At 42.2% G+C, this 24,558-nt stretch overlaps 1 protein-coding gene across 1 annotated transcript in view; it reads right to left on the bottom strand.

Annotated features, from left to right (window-relative positions):
• LOC144738573 (translocation protein SEC63 homolog) overlaps positions 1 to 9,178 on the bottom strand; it is a 17,606-nt gene extending 8,428 nt beyond the window's left edge. The window contains exon 1 of the mRNA XM_078621575.1: positions 8,998 to 9,178. Coding sequence (XP_078477701.1) covers positions 8,998 to 9,121 — 124 coding nt within the window. The 5' untranslated portion in view covers positions 9,122 to 9,178. The remainder of the gene's footprint in view (positions 1 to 8,997) is intronic.
• Positions 9,179 to 24,558: the final 15,380 nt, after the last annotated feature.

Here is a 24,558-nt window from a genome sequence, read left to right as displayed (position 1 = left end):
GATGATGCTGCTGCTGATGATGATGCTGCTGATGATGATGATGCTGATGATGATGATGCTGCTGCTGATGATGATGATGATGATGCTGCTGATGATGATGCTGCTGCTGATGATGCTGCTGATGATGCTGCTGATGATGCTGATGATGATGATGATGCTGCTGATGCTGATGCTGATGATGCTGCTGATGATGATGCTGCTGCTGATGATGATGCTGCTGATGATGATGCTGATGATGATGATGCTGATGATGATGATGCTGATGATGATGCTGATGATGCTGCTGATGATGATGCTGCTGATGATGCTGCTGATGATGCTGCTGATGATGATGCTGCTGCTGATGATGATGCTGATGATGATGCTGCTGATGATGCTGCTGATGATGATGCTGCTGCTGCTGCTGCTGATGATGCTGCTGATGATGCTGCTGATGATGCTGCTGCTGATGATGATGCTGCTGATGATGCTGCTGATGATGCTGCTGATGATGCTGCTGATGATGCTGCTGATGATGCTGCTGATGCTGATGCTGCTGATGATGCTGCTGATGATGCTGATGATGATGATGATGCTGCTGATGATGCTGATGATGATGATGCTGCTGATGATGCTGCTGATGATGCTGATGATGCTGCTGCTGATGCTGATGATGCTGATGATGATGCTGATGCTGATGATGCTGCTGATGATGCTGCTGATGATGCTGCTGATGATGATGCTACTGCTGATGATGTTGCTGATGATGTTGCTGATGATGCTACTGTTGCTGATGATGTTGCTGATGATGATGCTGCTGATGATGATGTTGCTGATGTTGCTGCTGATGATGTTGCTGATGATGCTACTGTTGCTGATGTTGTTGATGATGCTGCTGATGATGCTGCTGATGATGATGCTGCTGATGATTATGATACTGTTGCTGATGATGTTGCTGATGATGATGCTGCTGCTGATGATGTTGCTGATGTTGCTGCTGATGATGTTGCTGATGATGCTGCTGATGATGCTGCTGATGATGTTGCTGATGATGCTACTGCTGATGATGTTGCTGATGATGCTGCTGATGATGTTGCTGATGATGCTGCTGATGATGCTGCTGATGATGATGCTGATGATGCTGCTGATGATGTTGCTGATGATGATGCTGATGATGCTGCTGATGATGCTACTGCTGATGATGTTGCTGCTGATGATGTTGCTGATGATGCTGCTGATGATGCTGCTGATGCTGCTGCTGATGATGTTGCTGATGATGCTGCTGATGATGCTACTGATGATGATGTTGCTGCTGATGATGTTGCTGATGATGCTGCTGATGATGCTGCTGATGCTGCTGCTGATGATGTTGCTGATGATGCTGCTGATGATGATGCTGCTGATGATGATGATGATGATGTTGCTGATGATGCTGCTGATGATGCTGCTGCTGATGATGTTGCTGATGATGATGCTGATGATGATGCTGCTGCTGATGATGCTGATGATGATGCTGCTGATGATGATGATGCTGCTGATGATGATGCTGCTGATGCTGCTGATGATGATGCTGATGATGATGCTGATGCTGCTGATGCTGCTGATGATGATGATGCTGATGCTGCTGATGATGCTGCTGATGATGCTGATGCTGCTGATGATGCTGCTGATGATGCTGATGCTGATGATGCTGATGCTGATGATGCTGCTGATGATGATGATGCTGATGATGATGATGCTGCTGATGCTGCTGATGATGATGATGCTGCTGATGCTGCTGATGATGATGATGCTGATGCTGCTGATGATGATGATGCTGATGATGATGATGCTGCTGATGATGCTGCTGATGATGCTACTGCTGATGATGCTGATGATGCTGATGATGATGATGCTGCTGATGATGCTGCTGATGATGCTACTGCTGATGATGCTGATGCTGATGATGCTGATGCTGATGATGATGATGCCGATGCTGATGATGCTGCTGATGATGCTGCTGATGATGCTACTGCTGATGATGCTGATGCTGATGATGCTGCTGATGATGCTGCTGATGATGCTACTGCTGATGATGCTGCTGATGATGATGCTGCTGATGATGCTGATGCTGCTGATGATGATGCTGATGCTGATGATGCTGCTGATGATGTTGCTGCTGATGATGCTGCTGATGATGATGATGCTGCTGCTGATGCTACTGCTGATGATGATGCTGCTGATGATGCTGATGCTGCTGATGATGATGCTGATGCTGATGATGCTGCTGCTGCTGTTGCTGATGATGCTGCTGATGATGATGATGCTACTGCTGATGATGATGCTACTGCTGATGATGCTGCTGATGATGCTGATGCTGATGATGTTGCTGATGTTGCTGCTGATGATGCCACTGCTGATGATGTTGCTGCTGATGATGATGCTGCTGCTGATGCTGCTGTTGATGATGCTGCTGCTGATGCTGCTGATGTTGCTGATGCTGCTGATGCTGATGATGCTGCTGATGCTGATGCTGCTGCTGATGCTGCTGATGTTGCTGCTGCTACTGATGCTGCTGATGATGCTGCTGCTGATGATGCTGCTGATGCTGCTGCTGATGCTGCTGATGTTGCTGATGCTGATGATGCTGCTGCTGATGCTGCTGATGATGCTGCTGCTGATGCTGCTGCTGATGATGCTGATGCTGATGTTGCTGATGCTGCTGCTGATGATGATGATGCTGCTGATGCTGCTGCTGATGATGCTGCTGCTGATGCTGCTACTGATGATGCTGCTGCTGCTGATGCTGATGATGCTGCTGCTGCTGTTGCTACTGCTGATGCTTTTGCTGATGCTACTGCTGCTGCAGCTTTCAGCAATAGAACGACCGTGGCCGATTTAAAAGTTTATTTCGTAAAAAGTTTAAAGAAATTAAACAAAAATTAAAGTTTTAACCCCGAAAGCGACACCCACAGACACACACACACGCACGCCGAGGCCTAACACCCAAGCCGGCGACGCGGCGCCTCCTCGGCCTCGCCTGGATCCCCTGCCCGGCTTGTCGCCTCCGAGGCCCGCAGGCGAATCCAGGCGAGGAGGGGGGGCGAAGTCTCGGGGAGCAAAAGTTAGGCCTCAAAATCGATTCCGATTCACAGAGACGTGGAGATAGGACGGGGGATCGATTCCCATTGGCTTTGCACGAGAAGAGATCCGCGATTCAACGAAAGAATCGATTCCACTACTGTAGTGTATAGTGCAGTGTATAGTGTAGTGTATAGTGTAGTGTATAATGTAGTGTGTAGTGTAGTGTATAGTGTAGTGTGTAGTGTATAGTGTAGTGTATAGTGTAGTGTGTAGTGTAGTGTGTAGTGTATAGTGTAGTGTATAGTGTAGTGTGTAGTGTATAGTGTAGTGTATAGTGTAGTGTATAGTGTAGTGTGTAGTGTAGTGTAAAGTTTATAGTGTAGTGTATAGTGCAGTGCATAGTGTAGTGCATAGTGTAGTGTATAGTGTAGTTTGTAGTGTATAGTGTAGTGTAGTGTATAGTGTAGTGTATAGTGTAGTGTATAGTGTAGTGTATAGTGTAGTGTGTAGTGTAGTGTATAATGTAGTGTATAGTGTAGTGTGTAGTGTAGTGTATAGTGTAGTGTGTAGTGTAGTGTGTAGTGTAGTGTATAGTGTAGTGTGTAGTGTATAGTGTAGTGTATAGTGTAGTGTGTAGTGTAGTATAGTGTATAGTGTAGTGTATAGTGTAGTGTATAGTGTAGTGTCTAGTGTAGTGTGTAGTGTAGTGTAGTATAGTGTATAGTGTAGTGTATAGTGTAGTGTATAGTGTAGTGTAAAGTTTATAGTGTAGTGTATAGTAGTGTATAGTGTAGTGTATAGTGTAGTGTAGAGTGTATAGGGTAGTGTATAGTGTAATGTATAGTGTAGTGTATAGTATAGTGTATAGTATAGTGTAGTGTATAGTGTAGTGTGTAGTGTATAGTGTAGTGTATAGTGTAGTGTGTAGTGTATAGTGTAGTGTACGAGTACAGCACTAGGACATCCGCTGGTCCGTCACTATGTAGTCCAGCAGATGTTCTTGCTTGGACCCGGCATGCATCCATGACGTGTGGATGCGCCGATGCCGGAACAGCGTGTTGGTAATTGCAAGCCCATGGGCTGCACAGAAACATCTAGCAGCCTCCTGCCGTTGTTACTGAGCTGATCTGGCCCATGCCTTCCAATCACTCCAGACCAGGTGCCAGCATCATGACCAACTCGGGCATTGAAGTCACCCAACAAGATGACCACTTTAGATCTAGCACCTGTGACAGGAGGTCACAGAAGGCATCTGACTCATCGGCCTTGCCTGCATCCCTCCACGGATGTTCATCTTCGGTGGGGGCATAAGTAACCACGACCACCACTCCTCGCCTCCGGTTGATGGGAAGGCGAGCCCATAGTAGCCTGGGGCTTACAGCTTCCCACACCTCACCACCACGCTCCCACGACCCCTTCATCCTTTTATTCAGAAGAAGAGCCACTCCCTGTTGTTTGGCAGTCTCCTGCCCCGAGTGGAGGACTGTCCACCCCTCATGGTGGCAGGAGCCAGAGCCGGTCCACCGGACCTCCTGAATACCACAAATGTCACAGGCGGTACCGGTCCAGCTCCCGACAGAGGAGTGGCAGCCTCTCCTCTGAGCACACTCACACAATGACCAGTACACCGGACCTCCTGAATGCCACAAAGATCCAGGCGGTACCGGTCCAGCTCCCGACAGAGGAGTGGCAGCCTCTCCTCTGAGCACACACACACAATGACCAGTACACCGGACCTCCTGAATGCCACAAAGATCCAGGCGGTACCGGTCCAGCTCCCGACAGAGGAGTGGCAGCCTCTCCTCTGAGCACACACACACAATGACCAGTACACCGGACCTCCTGAATGCCACAGAGATCCAGGCGGTACCGGTCCAGCTCCCGACAGAGGAGTGGCAGCCTCTCCTCTGTGTGTGTGTCACTGTGTGTGTGTCTGTGTGTGTGTGTGTGTCACTGTGTGTGTGTCACTGTGTGTGTGTCACTGTGTGTGTCACTGTGTGTGTCACTGTGTGTGTCACTGTGTGTGTGTGTCACTGTGTGTGTGTGTGTCACTGTGTGTGTGTGTGTCACTGTGTGTGTGTCTCTGTGTGTGTGTGTGTCACTGTGTGTGTGTCACTGTGTGTGTGTCACTGTGTGTGTGTCACTGTGTGTGTCACTGTGTGTGTGTGTCACTGTGTGTGTGTCACTGTGTGTGTGTGTGTCACTGTGTGTGTCACTGTGTGTGTGTGTCACTGTGTGTGTGTGTCACTGTGTGTGTGTGTGTCTCTGTGTGCGTGTGTGTCACTGTGTGTGTGTGTCACTGTGTGTGTGTGTCACTGTGTGTGTGTGTCACTGTGTGTGTGTCACTGTGTGTGTGTCACTGTGTGTGTGTGTGTCACTGTGTGTGTGTGTCACTGTGTGTGTGTGTGTCTCTGTGTGCGTGTGTGTCACTGTGTGTGTGTGTCACTGTGTGTGTGTGTCACTGTGTGTGTGTGTGTCACTGTGTGTCTCTGTGTCTCTCACTGTGTGTCTCTGTGTGTCTCTGTGTCTCTCACTGTGTGTCTCTGTGTCTCTCACTGTGTGTCTCTGTGTGTGTCACTGTGTGTCTCTGTGTGTTTGTCACTGTGTGTGTGTCTGTGTGTGTCACTGTGTGTCTCTCTCTCTCTCTCTCACTGTGTGTCTCTGTGTGTGTCTCTGTGTGTGTCTCTGTGTGTGTCTCTGTGTGTGTGTCTGTCACTGTGTGTCTCTCTGTGTGTCTCTGTGTGTGTCTCTGTGTGTGTCACTGTGTGTGTCTCTGTGTGTGTGTCTGTGTGTGTCACTGTATGTCTCTCTCTGTGTGTGTCTCTGTGTGTGTCTCTGTGTGAGTGTCTGTGTGTGTCACTGTGTGTCAGTGTGTGTCTCTGTGTGTGTCTCTGTGTGTGTGTCACTGTGTGTGTCACTGTGTGTCTCTGTGTGTGTCTCTGTGTGTCTCTGTGTGTGTCACTGTGTGTCTCTGTGTGTGTCTCTGTGTGTGTCACTGTGTCTCTGTCTGTGTCTCTGTGTGTGTCTCTGTGTGTGTCTCTGTGTGTGTGTCTCTGTGTGTGTGTCTGTGTGTCTCTCTCTGTGTGTCTCTGTGTCTCTCTCACTGTCTCTCTCTCTCTGTGTCTCACTGTGTGTCTGTGTGTGTGTGTCACTGTGTGTGTGTGTCACTGTGTGTGTGTGTCACTGTGTGTGTGTGTGTCTCTGTGTGTGTGTGTGTCACTGTGTGTGTGAGTCACTGTTTGTGTGTCACTGTGTGTGTGTGTGTCACTGTGTGTGTCACTGTGTGTGTGTGTCACTGTGTGTGTCACTGTGTGTGTCTCTGTGTGTGTGGGTGTCACTGTGTGTCTCTCACTTTGTGTCTCTGTCTCTCACTGTGTGTCTCTGTGTGTCTCTGTGTCTCTCACTGTGTGTCTCTGTGTCTCTCACTGTGTGTGTCTGTGTGTGTCACTGTGTGTCTCTGTGTCTCTCACTGTGTGTGTCTGTGTGTGTCACTGTGTGTCTCTCTCTCTCTCACTCTCTCTCTCACTGTGTGTCTCTGTGTGTGTCTCTGTGTGTGTCTCTGTGTGTGTCTCTGTGTGTGTCTCTGTGTGTGTGTCTGTGTGTGTCACTGTGTGTCTCTCTGTGTGTCTCTGTGTGTGTCTCTGTGTGTGTCTCTGTGTGTGTCACTGTGTGTGTCTCTGTGTGTGTGTCTGTGTGTGTCACTGTGTGTCTCTCTCTGTGTGTGTCTCTGTGTGTGTCTGTGTGTGTCTCTGTGTGTGTGTCTGTGTGTGTCACTGTGTGTCAGTGTGTGTCTCTGTGTGTGTCTCTGTGTGTGTCTCTGTGTGTGTGTCTCTGTGTGTGTGTCTGTGTGTGTCACTGTGTGTGTCTCTGTGTGTGTCTCTGTGTGTCTCTGTGTGTGTCACTGTGTGTGTCTCTGTGTGTGTCACTGTGTGTCTCTGTGTGTGTCTCTGTGTGTGTCACTGTGTGTCACTGTGTGTGTCACTGTGTGTGTCTCTGTGTGTCTCTGTGTGTGTCACTGTGTGTGTCACTGTGTGTCTCTGTCTGTGTCTCTGTGTGTCTCTGTGTGTCTCTGTGTGTGTCACTGTGTGTCACTGTGTGTGTCACTGTGTGTGTCTCTGTGTGTCTCTGTGTCTCTCACTGTGTGTGTCTGTGTATGTCACTGTGTGTCTCTCTCTCTCTCACTCTCTCTCTCACTGTGTGTCTCTGTGTGTGTCTCTGTGTGTGTCTCTGTGTGTGTCTCTGTGTGTGTCTCTGTGTGTGTCTCTGTGTGTGTCTGTGTGTGTCACTGTGTGTCTCTCTGTGTGTCTCTGTGTGTGTCTCTGTGTGTGTCTCTGTGTGTGTCACTGTGTGTGTCTCTGTGTGTGTGTCTGTGTGTGTCACTGTGTGTCTCTCTCTGTGTGTGTCTCTGTGTGTGTCTGTGTGTGTCTCTGTGTGTGTGTCTGTGTGTGTCACTGTGTGTCAGTGTGTGTCTCTGTGTGTGTCTCTGTGTGTGTGTCTCTGTGTGTGTGTCTCTGTGTGTGTGTCTGTGTGTGTCACTGTGTGTGTCTCTGTGTGTGTCTCTGTGTGTCTCTGTGTGTGTCACTGTGTGTGTCTCTGTGTGTGTCACTGTGTGTCTCTGTGTGTGTCTCTGTGTGTGTCACTGTGTGTGTCACTGTGTGTGTCACTGTGTGTGTCTCTGTGTGTCTCTGTGTGTGTCACTGTGTGTGTCACTGTGTGTCTCTGTCTGTGTCTCTGTGTGTCTCTGTGTGTCTCTGTGTGTGTCACTGTGTGTCACTGTGTGTGTCACTGTGTGTGTCTCTGTGTGTCTCTGTGTGTGTCACTGTGTGTGTCACTGTGTGTCACTGTGTGTGTCTCTGTGTGTGTCTCTGTGTGTGTCACTGTGTGTCTCTGTCTGTGTCTCTGTGTGTGTCACTGTGTGTGTCTCTGTGTGTGTCACTGTGTGTGTCACTGTGTGTGTCACTGTGTGTCTCTGTGTGTGTCTCTGTGTGTGTCTCTGTGTGTGTCACTGTGTGTCTCTGTGTGTGTCTCTGTGTGTGTCACTGTGTGTCTCTGTGTGTGTCTCTGTGTGTGTCTCTGTGTGTGTCACTGTGTGTCTATGTGTGTGTCTCTGTGTGTGTCACTGTGTCTCTGTCTGTGTCTCTGTGTGTGTCTCTGTGTGTGTCACTGTGTGTCTCTGTGTGTGTCTCTGTGTGTGTCTCTGTGTGTGTCACTGTGTGTCTCTGTGTGTGTCTCTGTGTGTCTCACTGTGTGTGTGTGTCACTGTGTGTGTCTCTCTCTCTCGCTCTGTGTGTCTAACTGTGTGTCTCTGTGTGTGTCTCTCTCTCTCTCCCCTCACCGGCGTGTTCGTCACGAGGCCACAGGTAGCACGTAGCGGGCAGCACCACGAGGGCTGCGCACGCGGTCTCTGTGTGTGTGTGTGTGTCTCTCTCTCTGTGTGTCTCACTGTGTGTCTCTGTGTGTGTCTCTCTCTCCTCACCGGCGTGTTCGTCACGAGGCCACAGGTAGCAGGTAGCGGGCAGCACCACGAGGGCTGCGCACGCGGTCTCACTCTGTGTGTGTGTGTCTCTGTGTGTGTGTCACTCAGTGTGTCTCTCTCACTGTGTGTGTGTCTCTCTCTCAGTGTGTGTCTCTCTCTCTCACTCTCCCCCCCCACCCTCACCGGCGTGTTCGTCACGAGGCCACAGGTAGCAGGTAGCGGGCAGCACCACGAGGGCTGCGCACGCGGTCTCTGTGTGTGTGTGTCACTGTGTGTGTCTCTCTCTCTCTCACTCCCCCCCCCCCCACCCTCACCGGCGTGTTCATCACGAGGCCACAGGTAGCAGGTAGCGGGCAGCACCACGAGGGCTGCGCACGCGGTCTCTGTGTGTGTGTGTCTCTGTGTGTGTGTGTCTCTCTCGCTCTGTGTGTCTCACTGTGTGTCTCTGTGTGTGTGTCTCTCTCTCTCTCTCCCCTCACCAGCATGTTCGTCACGAGGCCACAGGTAGCAGGTAGCGGGCAGCACCACGAGGGCTGCGCACGCGGTGAGGAAGAAGTGGAACGTGGCGCCACTCGAGTCGTACTCGAACTGCTGCCCCGCCATCGCGGAAATGACGACACGCCCGAGCAGGCGGAAGTGACGACACCGGGGGGGGGGTCGAGGAGGCGGAAGTGACGACGCCGGGGGGTCGAGGAGGCGGGAACGGAAGTGACGACGCGGGGGCGAGGAGGCGGGAACGATGACACGGGGCAAGGAGACGGAAGTGACGACGCGGGGGGCAAGGAGGCGGAAGTGACGACACCGGGGGGCAAGGAGGCGCGAACGGAAGTGACGACACGAGGGCGAGGAGACAGGAACAGAAAAAACGACGTGGGGCAAGGAGGCGGAAGTGACGACACGGGGGCAAGGAGGCGGAAGTGACGAGGGGGGGCAAGGAGGCGGGAACGATGACATGGGGCAAGGAGGCGGAAGTGACGACGCGGGTGGCAAGGAGGCGGGAACGGAAGTGACGACACGGGGGCAAGGAGGCGAGAGCGGAAGTGACGTGTCCGGCGAGTGGGGGGGGGGGTTAAGGGGGTGGGGTGGGGTGCTGAGTGAGGGGGGTGTGAGGGGGGGATTGCGACGGACGATGGAAAGTGACGCGGAGAAGATGGGAATGTTTCAGTTGTTTCAGTTGTTCAGTTTCATGTATTAGTGAGAGAGCCCTGTGAGCCATTCGGCTCTTGAATCGGGTGCAATCGCAACAAACAAAAAAAAACAAAAACATGAACACGAAAACATCTTGTAGTGACTATGTGTGACTGAGTGCAAAGTCTAGGGGTCGGCACGGTTTGGCTCAAACCACCAAACCGCGGTTTGAACCGAACCAAATCGGTTTGGTTTGGCTCTGTTTGAACTGGTTCGGTTTGGTTTGGGGCTACGAAAACCGACTCGGTTTGGCTCGGATAGGGTGGAACCGGCTCAAACTAGTTTGGTTCAAGCCAACTTAAGAGGTTTGGTTTAGCTTAGTTTGGTTTGGTTTTGGTTTGGTTTGGTTCAGTCGTCGCTGGTTTGGTTTGGATTGCTCAATTTGAAACCAGTTTGAGTCGGTTCAAACCGTGCCGACCCCTAGACTGCAAACAGAAAATCCAGGAAAAAAACCAACAAAATATTGCAGAAAAAGCAGCGTTACACACCAACGCTGTGTGCAAAAATCCCAGTGGGATGCAAGTCAAACAACAACAACCACAAGACAACTTAGATTAAGGCCATCAGTGTAACTCTGTACTACAACAACACAAACATGGCCAAACCAAAACACTTTTGAAAATCACCAAAATAAAGCCATAAAAGTCAAACAACAACAACAACCACAAGACAACTTAGATTAAGGCCATCAGTGTAACTCTGTACTACAACAACACAAACATGGCCAAACCAAAACACTTTTCAAAAATCACCAAAATAAAGCCATGAAAGTCAAACAACAACCACAAGACAACTTAGATTAAGGCCATCAGTCTAACTCTGTACTACAACAACACAAACATGGCCAAACCAAAACACTTTTCAAAAATCACCAAAATAAAGCCATGAAAGTCAAACAACAACCACAAGACAACTTAGATTAAGGCCATCAGTCTAACTCTGTACTACAACAACACAAACATGGCCAAACCAAAACACTTTTCGAAAATCACCAAAATAAAGCCATAAAAGTCAAACAACAACCACAAGACAACTTAGATTAAGGCCATCAGTCTAACTCTGTACTACAACAACACAAACATGGCCAAACCAAAACACTTTTCGAAAATCACCAAAATAAAGCCATAAAAGTCAAACAACAACCACAAGACAACTTAGATTAAGGCCACCAGTCTAACTCTGTACTACAACAACACAAACATGGCCAAACCAAAACACTTTTGAAAATCACCAAAATAAAGCCATAAAAGTCAAACAACAACAACAACCACAAGACAACTTAGATTAAGGCCATCAGTGTAACTCTGTACTACAACAACACAAACATGGCCAAACCAAAACACTTTTCAAAAATCACCAAAATAAAGCCATGAAAGTCAAACAACAACCACAAGACAACTTAGATTAAGGCCATCAGTCTAACTCTGTACTACAACAACACAAACATGGCCAAACCAAAACACTTTTCAAAAATCACCAAAATAAAGCCATGAAAGTCAAACAACAACCACAAGACAACTTAGATTAAGGCCATCAGTCTAACTCTGTACTACAACAACACAAACATGGCCAAACCAAAACACTTTTCGAAAATCACCAAAATAAAGCCATAAAAGTCAAACAACAACCACAAGACAACTTAGATTAAGGCCATCAGTCTAACTCTGTACTACAACAACACAAACATGGCCAAACCAAAACACTTTTCGAAAATCACCAAAATAAAGCCATAAAAGTCAAACAACAACCACAAGACAACTTAGATTAAGGCCACCAGTCTAACTCTGTACTACAACAACACAAACATGGCCAAACCAATACACTTTTGAAAAATCACCAAAATAAAGCCATAAAAGTCAAACAACAACAACAACCACAAGACAACTTAGATTAAGGCCATCAGTGTAACTCTGTACTACAACAACACAAACATGGCCAAACCAAAACACTTTCCAAAAATCACCAAAATAAAGCCATAAAAGTCAAACAACAACCACAAGACCACTTAGATTAAGGCCATCAGACTAACTCTGTACTACAACAACACAAACATGGCCAAACCAAAACACTTTCCAAAAATCACCAAAATAAAGCCATAAAAGTCAAACAACAACCACAAGACAACTTAGATTAAGGCCATCAGTCTAACTCTGTACTACAACAACACAAACATGGCCAAACCAAAACACTTTTGAAAAATCACCAAAATAAAGCCATAAAAGTCAAACAAACAAGAACCACAAGACCACTTAGATTAAGGCCACCAGTCTAACTCTGTACTACAACAACACAAACATGGCCAAACCAAAACACTTTTGAAAAATCACCAAAATAAAGCCATAAAAGTCAAACAACAACAACCACCACCACAAGACAACTTAGATTAAGGCCATCAGCCTAACTCTGTACTACAACAACACAAACATGGCCAAACCAAAACACTTTTCAAAAATCACCAAAATAAAGCCACAAAAGTCAAACAACAACAACAACAACCACCACAAGACAACTTAGATTAAGGCCATGAGTCTAACTCTGTACTACAACAACACAAACAAGACCAAACCAAAACACTTTTGAAAAATCACCAAAATAAAGCCACAAAAGTCAAACAACAACAACAACCACAAGACAACTTAGATTAAGGCCATCAATGTAACTCTGTACTACAACAACACAAACATGGCCAAACCAAAACACTTTTGAAAATCACCAAAATAAAGCCATGAAAGTCAAACAACAACAACAACAACCACAAGACAACTTAGATTAAGGCCATCAGCCTAACTCTGTACTACAACAACACAAACATGGCCAAACCAAAACACTTTTCGAAAATCACCAAAATAAAGCCATAAAAGTCAAACAACAACAACAACAACCACAAGACAACTTAGATTAAGGCCATCGGTCTAACTCTGTACTACAACAACACAAACATGGCCAAACCAAAACACTTTTGAAAATCACCAAAATAAAGCCACAAAAGTCAAACAACAACAACCACAAGACAACTTAGATTAAGGCCATCAGTGTAACTCTGTACTACAACAACACAAACATGGCCAAACCAATACACTTTTCGAAAATCACCAAAATAAAGCCATGAAAGTCAAACAACAACAACAACCACAACTTAGATTAAGGCCATCAGTCTAACTCTGTACTACAACAACACAAACAAGGCCAAACCAAAACACTTTTCGAAATCACCAAAATAAAGCCATAAAAGTCAAACAACAACAACAACAACAACCACAAGACAACTTAGATTAAGGCCATCAGTGTAACTCTGTACTACAACAACACAAACATGGCCAAACCAATACACTTTTCAAAAATCACCAAAACAAAGCCATAAAAGTCAAACAACAACAACAACCACAAGACAACTTAGATTAAGGCCATCAGTCTAACTCTGTACTACAACAACACAAACATGGCTAAACCAAAACACTTTTCGAAATCACCAAAATAAAGCCACAAAAGTCAAACAACAACAACAACCACAAGACAACTTAGATTAAGGCCATCAGTCTAACTCTGTACTACAACAACACAAACATGGCCAAACCAAAACACTTTTAAAAATCACCAAAATAAAGCCATAAAAGTCAAACAACAACCACAAGACAACTTAGATTAAGGCCATCAGTCTAACTCTGTACTACAACAACACAAACATGGCCAAACCAATAAACTTTTCGAAATCACCAAAATAAAGCCACAAAAGTCAAACAACAACCACCACAAGACAACTTAGATTAAGGCCATCAGTTTAACTCTGTACTACAACAACACAAACATGGCCAAACCAATACACTTTTCAAAAATCACCAAAATAAAGCCACAAAAGTCAAACAACAACCACAACAACAACCACAAGACCACTTAGATTAAGGCCATCAGTGTAACTCTGTACTACAACAACACAAACATGGCCAAACCAAAACACTTTTGAAAATCACCAAAATAAAGCCATAAAAGTCAAACAACAACCACCACAAGACAACTTAGATTAAGGCCATCAGTGTAACTCTGTACTACAACAACACAAACATGGCCAAACCAAAACACTTTTCAAAAATCACCAAAATAAAGCCATAAAAGTCAAACAACAACCACAACAACAACCACAAGACCACTTAGATTAAGGCCATCAGTGTAACTCTGTACTACAACAACACAAACATGGCCAAACCAACACACTTTTCGAAATCACCAAAATAAAGCCATGAAAGTCAAACAACAACAACAACAACCACAAGACAACTTAGATTAAGGCCATCAGTTTAACTCTGTACTACAACAACACAAACATGGCCAAACCAAAACACTTTCCAAAAATCACCAAAATAAAGCCATAAAAGTCAAACAACAACCACAAGACAACTTAGATTAAGGCCATCAGTCTAACTCTGTACTACAACAACACAAACAAGGCCAAACCAAAACACTTTTGAAAATCACCAAAATAAAGCCATAAAAGTCAAACAACAACAACCACAACTTAGATTAAGGCCATCAGACTAACTCTGTACTACAACAACACAAACATGGCCAAACCAAAACACTTTTGAAAATCACCAAAATAAAGCCATAAAAGTCAAACAACAACCACAAGACAACTTAGATTAAGGCCATCAGCCTAACTCTGTACTACAACAACACAAACATGGCCAAACCAACACACTTTTCGAAATCACCAAAATAAAGCCATAAAAGTCAAACAACAACACCAACCACAAGACAACTTAGATCAAGGCCACCAGTCTAACTCTGTACTACAACAACACAAACATGGCCAAACCAAGACACTTTTCAAAAATCACCAAAATAAAGCCATAAAAGTCAAACAACAACACCAACCACAAGACAACTTAGATCAAGGCCACCAGTCTAACTCTGTACTACAACAACACAAACATGGCCAAACCAAGACACTTTTCAAAAATCACCAAAACAAAGCCATAAAAGTCAAACAACAACAACCACAACTTAGATTAAGGCCATCAGCCTAACTCTGTACTACAACAACACAAACATGGCCAAACCAAAACACTTTTGAAAAATCACCAAAATAAAGCCATAAAAGTCAAACAACAACCACAAGACAACTTAGATTAAGGCCATCAGCCTAACTCTGTACTACAACAACACAAACATGGCCAAACCAAAACACTTTTCAAAAATCACCAAAATAAAGCCATAAAAGTCAAACAACAACAACCACAACTTAGATTAAGGCCATCAGCCTAACTCTGTACTACAACAACACAAACATGGCCAAACCAAAACACTTTTCAAAAATCACCAAAATAAAGCCATAAAAGTCAAACAAACAAGAACCACAAGACCACTTAGATTAAGGCCACCAGTCTAACTCTGTACTACAACAACACAAACATGGCCAAACCAATACACTTTTGAAAAATCACCAAAATAAAGCCATAAAAGTCAAACAAACAAGAACAACAACCACCACAAGACAACTTAGATTAAGGCCACCAGTCTAACTCTGTACTACAACAACACAAACATGGCCAAACCAAAACACTTTTGAAAATCACCAAAATAAAGCCATAAAAGTCAAACAACAACCACAAGACAACTTAGATTAAGGCCATCAGCCTAACTCTGTACTACAACAACACAAACATGGCCAAACCAACACACTTTTCGAAATCACCAAAATAAAGCCATAAAAGTCAAACAACAACACCAACCACAAGACAACTTAGATCAAGGCCACCAGTCTAACTCTGTACTACAACAACACAAACATGGCCAAACCAAGACACTTTTCAAAAATCACCAAAATAAAGCCATAAAAGTCAAACAACAACACCAACCACAAGACAACTTAGATCAAGGCCACCAGTCTAACTCTGTACTACAACAACACAAACATGGCCAAACCAAAACACTTTCCGAAAATCACCAAAATAAAGCCATAAAAGTCAAACAACAACCACAAGACAACTTAGATTAAGGCCATCAGTCTAACTCTGTACTACAACAACACAAACATGGCCAAACCAAAACACTTTTGAAAAATCACCAAAATAAAGCCATAAAAGTCAAACAAACAAGAACCACAAGACCACTTAGATTAAGGCCACCAGTCTAACTCTGTACTACAACAACACAAACATGGCCAAACCAAAACACTTTTGAAAAATCACCAAAATAAAGCCATAAAAGTCAAACAACAACAACCACCACCACAAGACAACTTAGATTAAGGCCATCAGCCTAACTCTGTACTACAACAACACAAACATGGCCAAACCAAAACACTTTTCAAAAATCACCAAAATAAAGCCACAAAAGTCAAACAACAACAACAACAACCACCACAAGACAACTTAGATTAAGGCCATGAGTCTAACTCTGTACTACAACAACACAAACAAGACCAAACCAAAACACTTTTGAAAAATCACCAAAATAAAGCCACAAAAGTCAAACAACAACAACAACCACAAGACAACTTAGATTAAGGCCATCAGTGTAACTCTGTACTACAACAACACAAACATGGCCAAACCAAAACACTTTTGAAAATCACCAAAATAAAGCCATGAAAGTCAAACAACAACAACAACAACCACAAGACAACTTAGATTAAGGCCATCAGACTAACTCTGTACTACAACAACACAAACATGGCCAAACCAAAACACTTTTCAAAAATCACCAAAATAAAGCCATGAAAGTCAAACAACAACAACCACAAGACAACTTAGATTAAGGCCATCAGTCTAACTCTGTACTACAACAACACAAACATGGCCAAACCAAAACACTTTTAAAAATCACCAAAATAAAGCCATAAAAGTCAAACAACAACAACAACCACAAGACAACTTAGATTAAGGCCATCAGTGTAACTCTGTACTACAACAACACAAACATGGCCAAACCAAAACACTTTCCAAAAATCACCAAAATAAAGCCATAAAAGTCAAACAACAACCACAAGACCACTTAGATTAAGGCCATCAGACTAACTCTGTACTACAACAACACAAACATGGCCAAACCAAAACACTTTCCAAAAATCACCAAAATAAAGCCATAAAAGTCAAACAACAACCACAAGACAACTTAGATTAAGGCCATCAGTCTAACTCTGTACTACAACAACACAAACATGGCCAAACCAAAACACTTTTGAAAAATCACCAAAATAAAGCCATAAAAGTCAAACAAACAAGAACCACAAGACCACTTAGATTAAGGCCACCAGTCTAACTCTGTACTACAACAACACAAACATGGCCAAACCAAAACACTTTTGAAAAATCACCAAAATAAAGCCATAAAAGTCAAACAACAACAACCACCACCACAAGACAACTTAGATTAAGGCCATCAGCCTAATTCTGTACTACAACAACACAAACATGGCCAAACCAAAACACTTTTCAAAAATCACCAAAATAAAGCCACAAAAGTCAAACAACAACAACAACAACCACCACAAGACAACTTAGATTAAGGCCATGAGTCTAACTCTGTACTACAACAACACAAACAAGACCAAACCAAAACACTTTTGAAAAATCACCAAAATAAAGCCACAAAAGTCAAACAACAACAACAACCACAAGACAACTTAGATTAAGGCCATCAGTGTAACTCTGTACTACAACAACACAAACATGGCCAAACCAAAACACTTTTGAAAATCACCAAAATAAAGCCATGAAAGTCAAACAACAACAACAACAACCACAAGACAACTTAGATTAAGGCCATCAGCCTAACTCTGTACTACAACAACACAAACATGGCCAAACCAAAACACTTTTCGAAAATCACCAAAATAAAGCCATAAAAGTCAAACAACAACAACAACAACCACAAGACAACTTAGATTAAGGCCATCGGTCTAACTCTGTACTACAACAACACAAACATGGCCAAACCAAAACACTTTTGAAAATCACCAAAATAAAGCCACAAAAGTCAAACAACAACAACCACAAGACAACTTAGATTAAGGCCATCAGTGTAACTCTGTACTACAACAACACAAACATGGCCAAACCAATACACTTTTCGAAAATCACCAAAATAAAGCCATGAAAGTCAAACAACAACAACAACCACAACTTAGATTAAGGCCATCAGTCTAACTCTGTACTACAACAACACAAACAAGGCCAAACCAAAACACTTTTCGAAATCACCAAAATAAAGCCATAAAAGTCAAACAACAACAACAACAACAACCACAAGACAACTTAGATTAAGGCCATCAGTGTAACTCTGTACTGCAACAACACAAACATGGCCAAACCAATACACTTTTCAAAAATCACCAAAACAAAGCCATAAAAGTCAAACAACAACAACAACCACAAGACAACTTAGATTAAGGCCATCAGTCTAACTCTGTACTACAACAACACAAACATGGCTAAACCAAAACACTTTTCGAAATCACCAAAATAAAGCCACAAAAGTCAAACAACAACAACAACCACAAAACAACTTAGATTAAGGCCATCAGTCTAACTCTGTACTACAACAACACAAACATGGCCAAACCAATACACTTTTCGAAATCACCAAAACAAAGCCATGAAAGTCAAACAACAACAACAACCACAAGACAACTTAGATTAAGGCCATCAGTCTAACTCTGTACTACAACAACACAAACATGGCCAAACCAAAACACTTTTAAAAATCACCAAAATAAAGCCATAAAAGTCAAACAACAACCACAAGACAACTTAGATTAAGGCCATCAGTCTAACTCTGTACTACAACAACACAAACATGGCCAAACCAATAAACTTTTCGAAATCACCAAAATAAAGCCACAAAAGTCAAACAACAACCACCACAAGACAACTTAGATTAAGGCCACCAGTCTAACTCTGTACTACAACAACACAAACATGGCCAGACCAAAACACTTTTCGAAAATCACCAAAATAAAGCCATAAAAGTCAAACAACAACAACAACCACAAGACAACTTAGATTAAGGCCATCAGTGTAACTCTGTACTACAACAACACAAACATGGCCAAACCAAAACACTTTCCAAAAATCACCAAAATAAAGCCATAAAAGTCAAACAACAACCACAAGACCACTTAGATTAAGGCCATCAGACTAACTCTGTACTACAACAACACAAACATGGCCAAACCAAAACACTTTCCAAAAATCACCAAAATAAAGCCATAAAAGTCAAACAACAACCACAAGACAACTTAGATTAAGGCCATCAGTCTAACTCTGTACTACAACAACACAAACATGGCCAAACCAAAACACTTTTGAAAAATCACCAAAATAAAGCCATAAAAGTCAAACAAACAAGAACCACAAGACCACTTAGATTAAGGCCACCAGTCTAACTCTGTACTACAACAACACAAACATGGCCAAACCAAAACACTTTTGAAAAATCACCAAAATAAAGCCATAAAAGTCAAACAACAACAACCACCACCACAAGACAACTTAGATTAAGGCCATCAGCCTAACTCTGTACTACAACAACACAAACATGGCCAAACCAAAACAATTTTCAAAAATCACCAAAATAAAGCCACAAAAGTCAAACAACAACAACAACAACCACCACAAGACAACTTAGATTAAGGCCATGAGTCTAACTCTGTACTACAACAACACAAACAAGACCAAACCAAAACATTTTTGAAAAATCACCAAAATAAAGCCACAAAAGTCAAACAACAACAACAACCACAAGACAACTTAGATTAAGGCCATCAGCCTAACTCTGTACTACAACAACACAAACATGGCCAAACCAAAACACTTTTCGAAAATCACCAAAATAAAGCCATAAAAGTCAAACAACAACAACAACAACCACAAGACAACTTAGATTAAGGCCATCGGTCTAACTCTGTACTACAACAACACAAACATGGCCAAACCAAAACACTTTTGAAAATCACCAAAATAAAGCCACAAAAGTCAAACAACAACAACCACAAGACAACTTAGATTAAGGCCATCAGTGTAACTCTGTACTACAACAACACAAACATGGCCAAACCAATACACTTTTCGAAAATCACCAAAATAAAGCCATGAAAGTCAAACAACAACAACAACCACAACTTAGATTAAGGCCATCAGTCTAACTCTGTACTACAACAACACAAACAAGGCCAAACCAAAACACTTTTCGAAATCACCAAAATAAAGCCATAAAAGTCAAACAACAACAACAACAACAACCACAAGACAACTTAGATTAAGGCCATCAGTGTAACTCTGTACTACAACAACACAAACATGGCTAAACCAAAACACTTTTCGAAATCACCAAAATAAAGCCACAAAAGTCAAACAACAACAACAACCACAAGACAACTTAGATTAAGGCCATCAGTCTAACTCTGTACTACAACAACACAAACATGGCCAAACCAATACACTTTTCGAAATCACCAAAATAAAGCCATAAAAGTCAAACAACAACAACCACAACTTAGATTAAGGCCATCAGTCTAACTCTGTACTACAACAACACAAACATGGCCAAACCAAAACACTTTCCAAAAATCACCAAAATAAAGCCATAAAAGTCAAACAACAACCACAAGACAACTTAGATTAAGGCCATCAGTCTAACTCTGTACTACAACAACACAAACAAGGCCAAACCAAAACACTTTTGAAAATCACCAAAATAAAGCCATAAAAGTCAAACAACAACAACCACAACTTAGATTAAGGCCATCAGACTAACTCTGTACTACAACAACACAAACATGGCCAAACCAAAACACTTTTCAAAAATCGCCAAAATAAAGCCATGAAAGTCAAACAACAACCACAAGACAACTTAGATTAAGGCCATCAGTCTAACTCTGTACTACAACAACACAAACATGGCCAAACCAACACACTTTTCAAAAATCACCAAAATAAAGCCATGAAAGTCAAACAACAACAACCACAACTTAGATTAAGGCCATCAGACTAACTCTGTACTACAACAACACAAACATGGCCAAACCAAAACACTTTTCGAAAATCACCAAAATAAAGCCACAAAAGTCAAACAACAACAACCACAAGACAACTTAGATTAAGGCCACCAGTCTAACTCTGTACTACAACAACACAAACATGGCCAAACCAACACACTTTTCGAAAATCACCAAAATAAAGCCATGAAAGTCAAACAACAACAACAACCACAACTTAGATTAAGGCCATCAGTCTAACTCTGTACTACAACAACACAAACAAGGCCAAACCAAAACACTTTTCGAAATCACCAAAATAAAGCCATAAAAGTCAAACAACAACAACAACAACAACCACAAGACAACTTAGATTAAGGCCATCAGTGTAACTCTGTACTGCAACAACACAAACATGGCCAAACCAATACACTTTTCAAAAATCACCAAAACAAAGCCATAAAAGTCAAACAACAACAACAACCACAAGACAACTTAGATTAAGGCCATCAGTCTAACTCTGTACTACAACAACACAAACATGGCTAAACCAAAACACTTTTCGAAATCACCAAAATAAAGCCACAAAAGTCAAACAACAACAACAACCACAAAACAACTTAGATTAAGGCCATCAGTCTAACTCTGTACTACAACAACACAAACATGGCCAAACCAATACACTTTTCGAAATCACCAAAACAAAGCCATGAAAGTCAAACAACAACAACAACCACAAGACAACTTAGATTAAGGCCATCAGTCTAACTCTGTACTACAACAACACAAACATGGCCAAACCAAAACACTTTTAAAAATCACCAAAATAAAGCCATAAAAGTCAAACAACAACCACAAGACAACTTAGATTAAGGCCATCAGTCTAACTCTGTACTACAACAACACAAACATGGCCAAACCAATAAACTTTTCGAAATCACCAAAATAAAGCCACAAAAGTCAAACAACAACCACCACAAGACAACTTAGATTAAGGCCACCAGTCTAACTCTGTACTACAACAACACAAACATGGCCAGACCAAAACACTTTTCGAAAATCACCAAAATAAAGCCATAAAAGTCAAACAACAACAACAACCACAAGACAACTTAGATTAAGGCCATCAGTGTAACTCTGTACTACAACAACACAAACATGGCCAAACCAAAACACTTTCCAAAAATCACCAAAATAAAGCCATAAAAGTCAAACAACAACCACAAGACCACTTAGATTAAGGCCATCAGACTAACTCTGTACTACAACAACACAAACATGGCCAAACCAAAACACTTTCCAAAAATCACCAAAATAAAGCCATAAAAGTCAAACAACAACCACAAGACAACTTAGATTAAGGCCATCAGTCTAACTCTGTACTACAACAACACAAACATGGCCAAACCAAAACACTTTTGAAAAATCACCAAAATAAAGCCATAAAAGTCAAACAAACAAGAACCACAAGACCACTTAGATTAAGGCCACCAGTCTAACTCTGTACTACAACAACACAAACATGGCCAAACCAAAACACTTTTGAAAAATCACCAAAATAAAGCCATAAAAGTCAAACAACAACAACCACCACCACAAGACAACTTAGATTAAGGCCATCAGCCTAACTCTGTACTACAACAACACAAACATGGCCAAACCAAAACAATTTTCAAAAATCACCAAAATAAAGCCACAAAAGTCAAACAACAACAACAACAACCACCACAAGACAACTTAGATTAAGGCCATGAGTCTAACTCTGTACTACAACAACACAAACAAGACCAAACCAAAACATTTTTGAAAAATCACCAAAATAAAGCCACAAAAGTCAAACAACAACAACAACCACAAGACAACTTAGATTAAGGCCATCAGCCTAACTCTGTACTACAACAACACAAACATGGCCAAACCAAAACACTTTTCGAAAATCACCAAAATAAAGCCATAAAAGTCAAACAACAACAACAACAACCACAAGACAACTTAGATTAAGGCCATCGGTCTAACTCTGTACTACAACAACACAAACATGGCCAAACCAAAACACTTTTGAAAATCACCAAAATAAAGCCACAAAAGTCAAACAACAACAACCACAAGACAACTTAGATTAAGGCCATCAGTGTAACTCTGTACTACAACAACACAAACATGGCCAAACCAATACACTTTTCGAAAATCACCAAAATAAAGCCATGAAAGTCAAACAACAACAACAACCACAACTTAGATTAAGGCCATCAGTCTAACTCTGTACTACAACAACACAAACAAGGCCAAACCAAAACACTTTTCGAAATCACCAAAATAAAGCCATAAAAGTCAAACAACAACAACAACAACAACCACAAGACAACTTAGATTAAGGCCATCAGTGTAACTCTGTACTACAACAACACAAACATGGCTAAACCAAAACACTTTTCGAAATCACCAAAATAAAGCCACAAAAGTCAAACAACAACAACAACCACAAGACAACTTAGATTAAGGCCATCAGTCTAACTCTGTACTACAACAACACAAACATGGCCAAACCAATACACTTTTCGAAATCACCAAAATAAAGCCATAAAAGTCAAACAACAACAACCACAACTTAGATTAAGGCCATCAGTCTAACTCTGTACTACAACAACACAAACATGGCCAAACCAAAACACTTTCCAAAAATCACCAAAATAAAGCCATAAAAGTCAAACAACAACCACAAGACAACTTAGATTAAGGCCATCAGTCTAACTCTGTACTACAACAACACAAACAAGGCCAAACCAAAACACTTTTGAAAATCACCAAAATAAAGCCATAAAAGTCAAACAACAACAACCACAACTTAGATTAAGGCCATCAGACTAACTCTGTACTACAACAACACAAACATGGCCAAACCAAAACACTTTTCAAAAATCGCCAAAATAAAGCCATGAAAGTCAAACAACAACAACCACAAGACAACTTAGATTAAGGCCATCAGTCTAACTCTGTACTACAACAACACAAACATGGCCAAACCAACACACTTTTCAAAAATCACCAAAATAAAGCCATGAAAGTCAAACAACAACAACCACAACTTAGATTAAGGCCATCAGACTAACTCTGTACTACAACAACACAAACATGGCCAAACCAAAACACTTTTCGAAAATCACCAAAATAAAGCCACAAAAGTCAAACAACAACAACCACAAGACAACTTAGATTAAGGCCACCAGTCTAACTCTGTACTACAACAACACAAACAAGGCCAAACCAAAACACTTTTGAAAATCACCAAAATAAAGCCATAAAAGTCAAACAACAACAACCACAAGACAACTTAGATTAAGGCCATCAGTCTAACTCTGTACTACAACAACACAAACATGGCCAAACCAACACACTTTTCAAAATCACCAAAATAAAGCCATAAAAGTCAAACAAACAAGAACCACAAGACCACTTAGATTAAGGCCACCAGTCTAACTCTGTACTACAACAACACAAACATGGCCAAACCAAAACACTTTTCAAAAATCACCAAAATAAAGCCATAAAAGTCAAACAAACAAGAACCACAAGACCACTTAGATTAAGGCCACCAGTCTAACTCTGTACTACAACAACACAAACATGGCCAAACCAATACACTTTTGAAAAATCACCAAAATAAAGCCATAAAAGTCAAACAAACAAGAACAACAACCACCACAAGACAACTTAGATTAAGGCCACCAGTCTAACTCTGTACTACAACAACACAAACATGGCCAAACCAATACACTTTTGAAAATCACCAAAATAAAGCCATGAAATCAATGAAACAGCAATCATATGAACTGACGGAATGTTCACAATAAACGACGTCAACAACATGCACCACCACCAA

This window comes from Lampetra planeri, unplaced genomic scaffold (assembly GCF_965212315.1).
Source record: "Lampetra planeri unplaced genomic scaffold, kcLamPlan1.2.h2 scaffold_1061, whole genome shotgun sequence".
Taxonomy (NCBI): Eukaryota; Metazoa; Chordata; class Hyperoartia; order Petromyzontiformes; family Petromyzontidae; genus Lampetra; species Lampetra planeri.
This window is presented reverse-complemented; position numbering and strand designations above follow the sequence as displayed.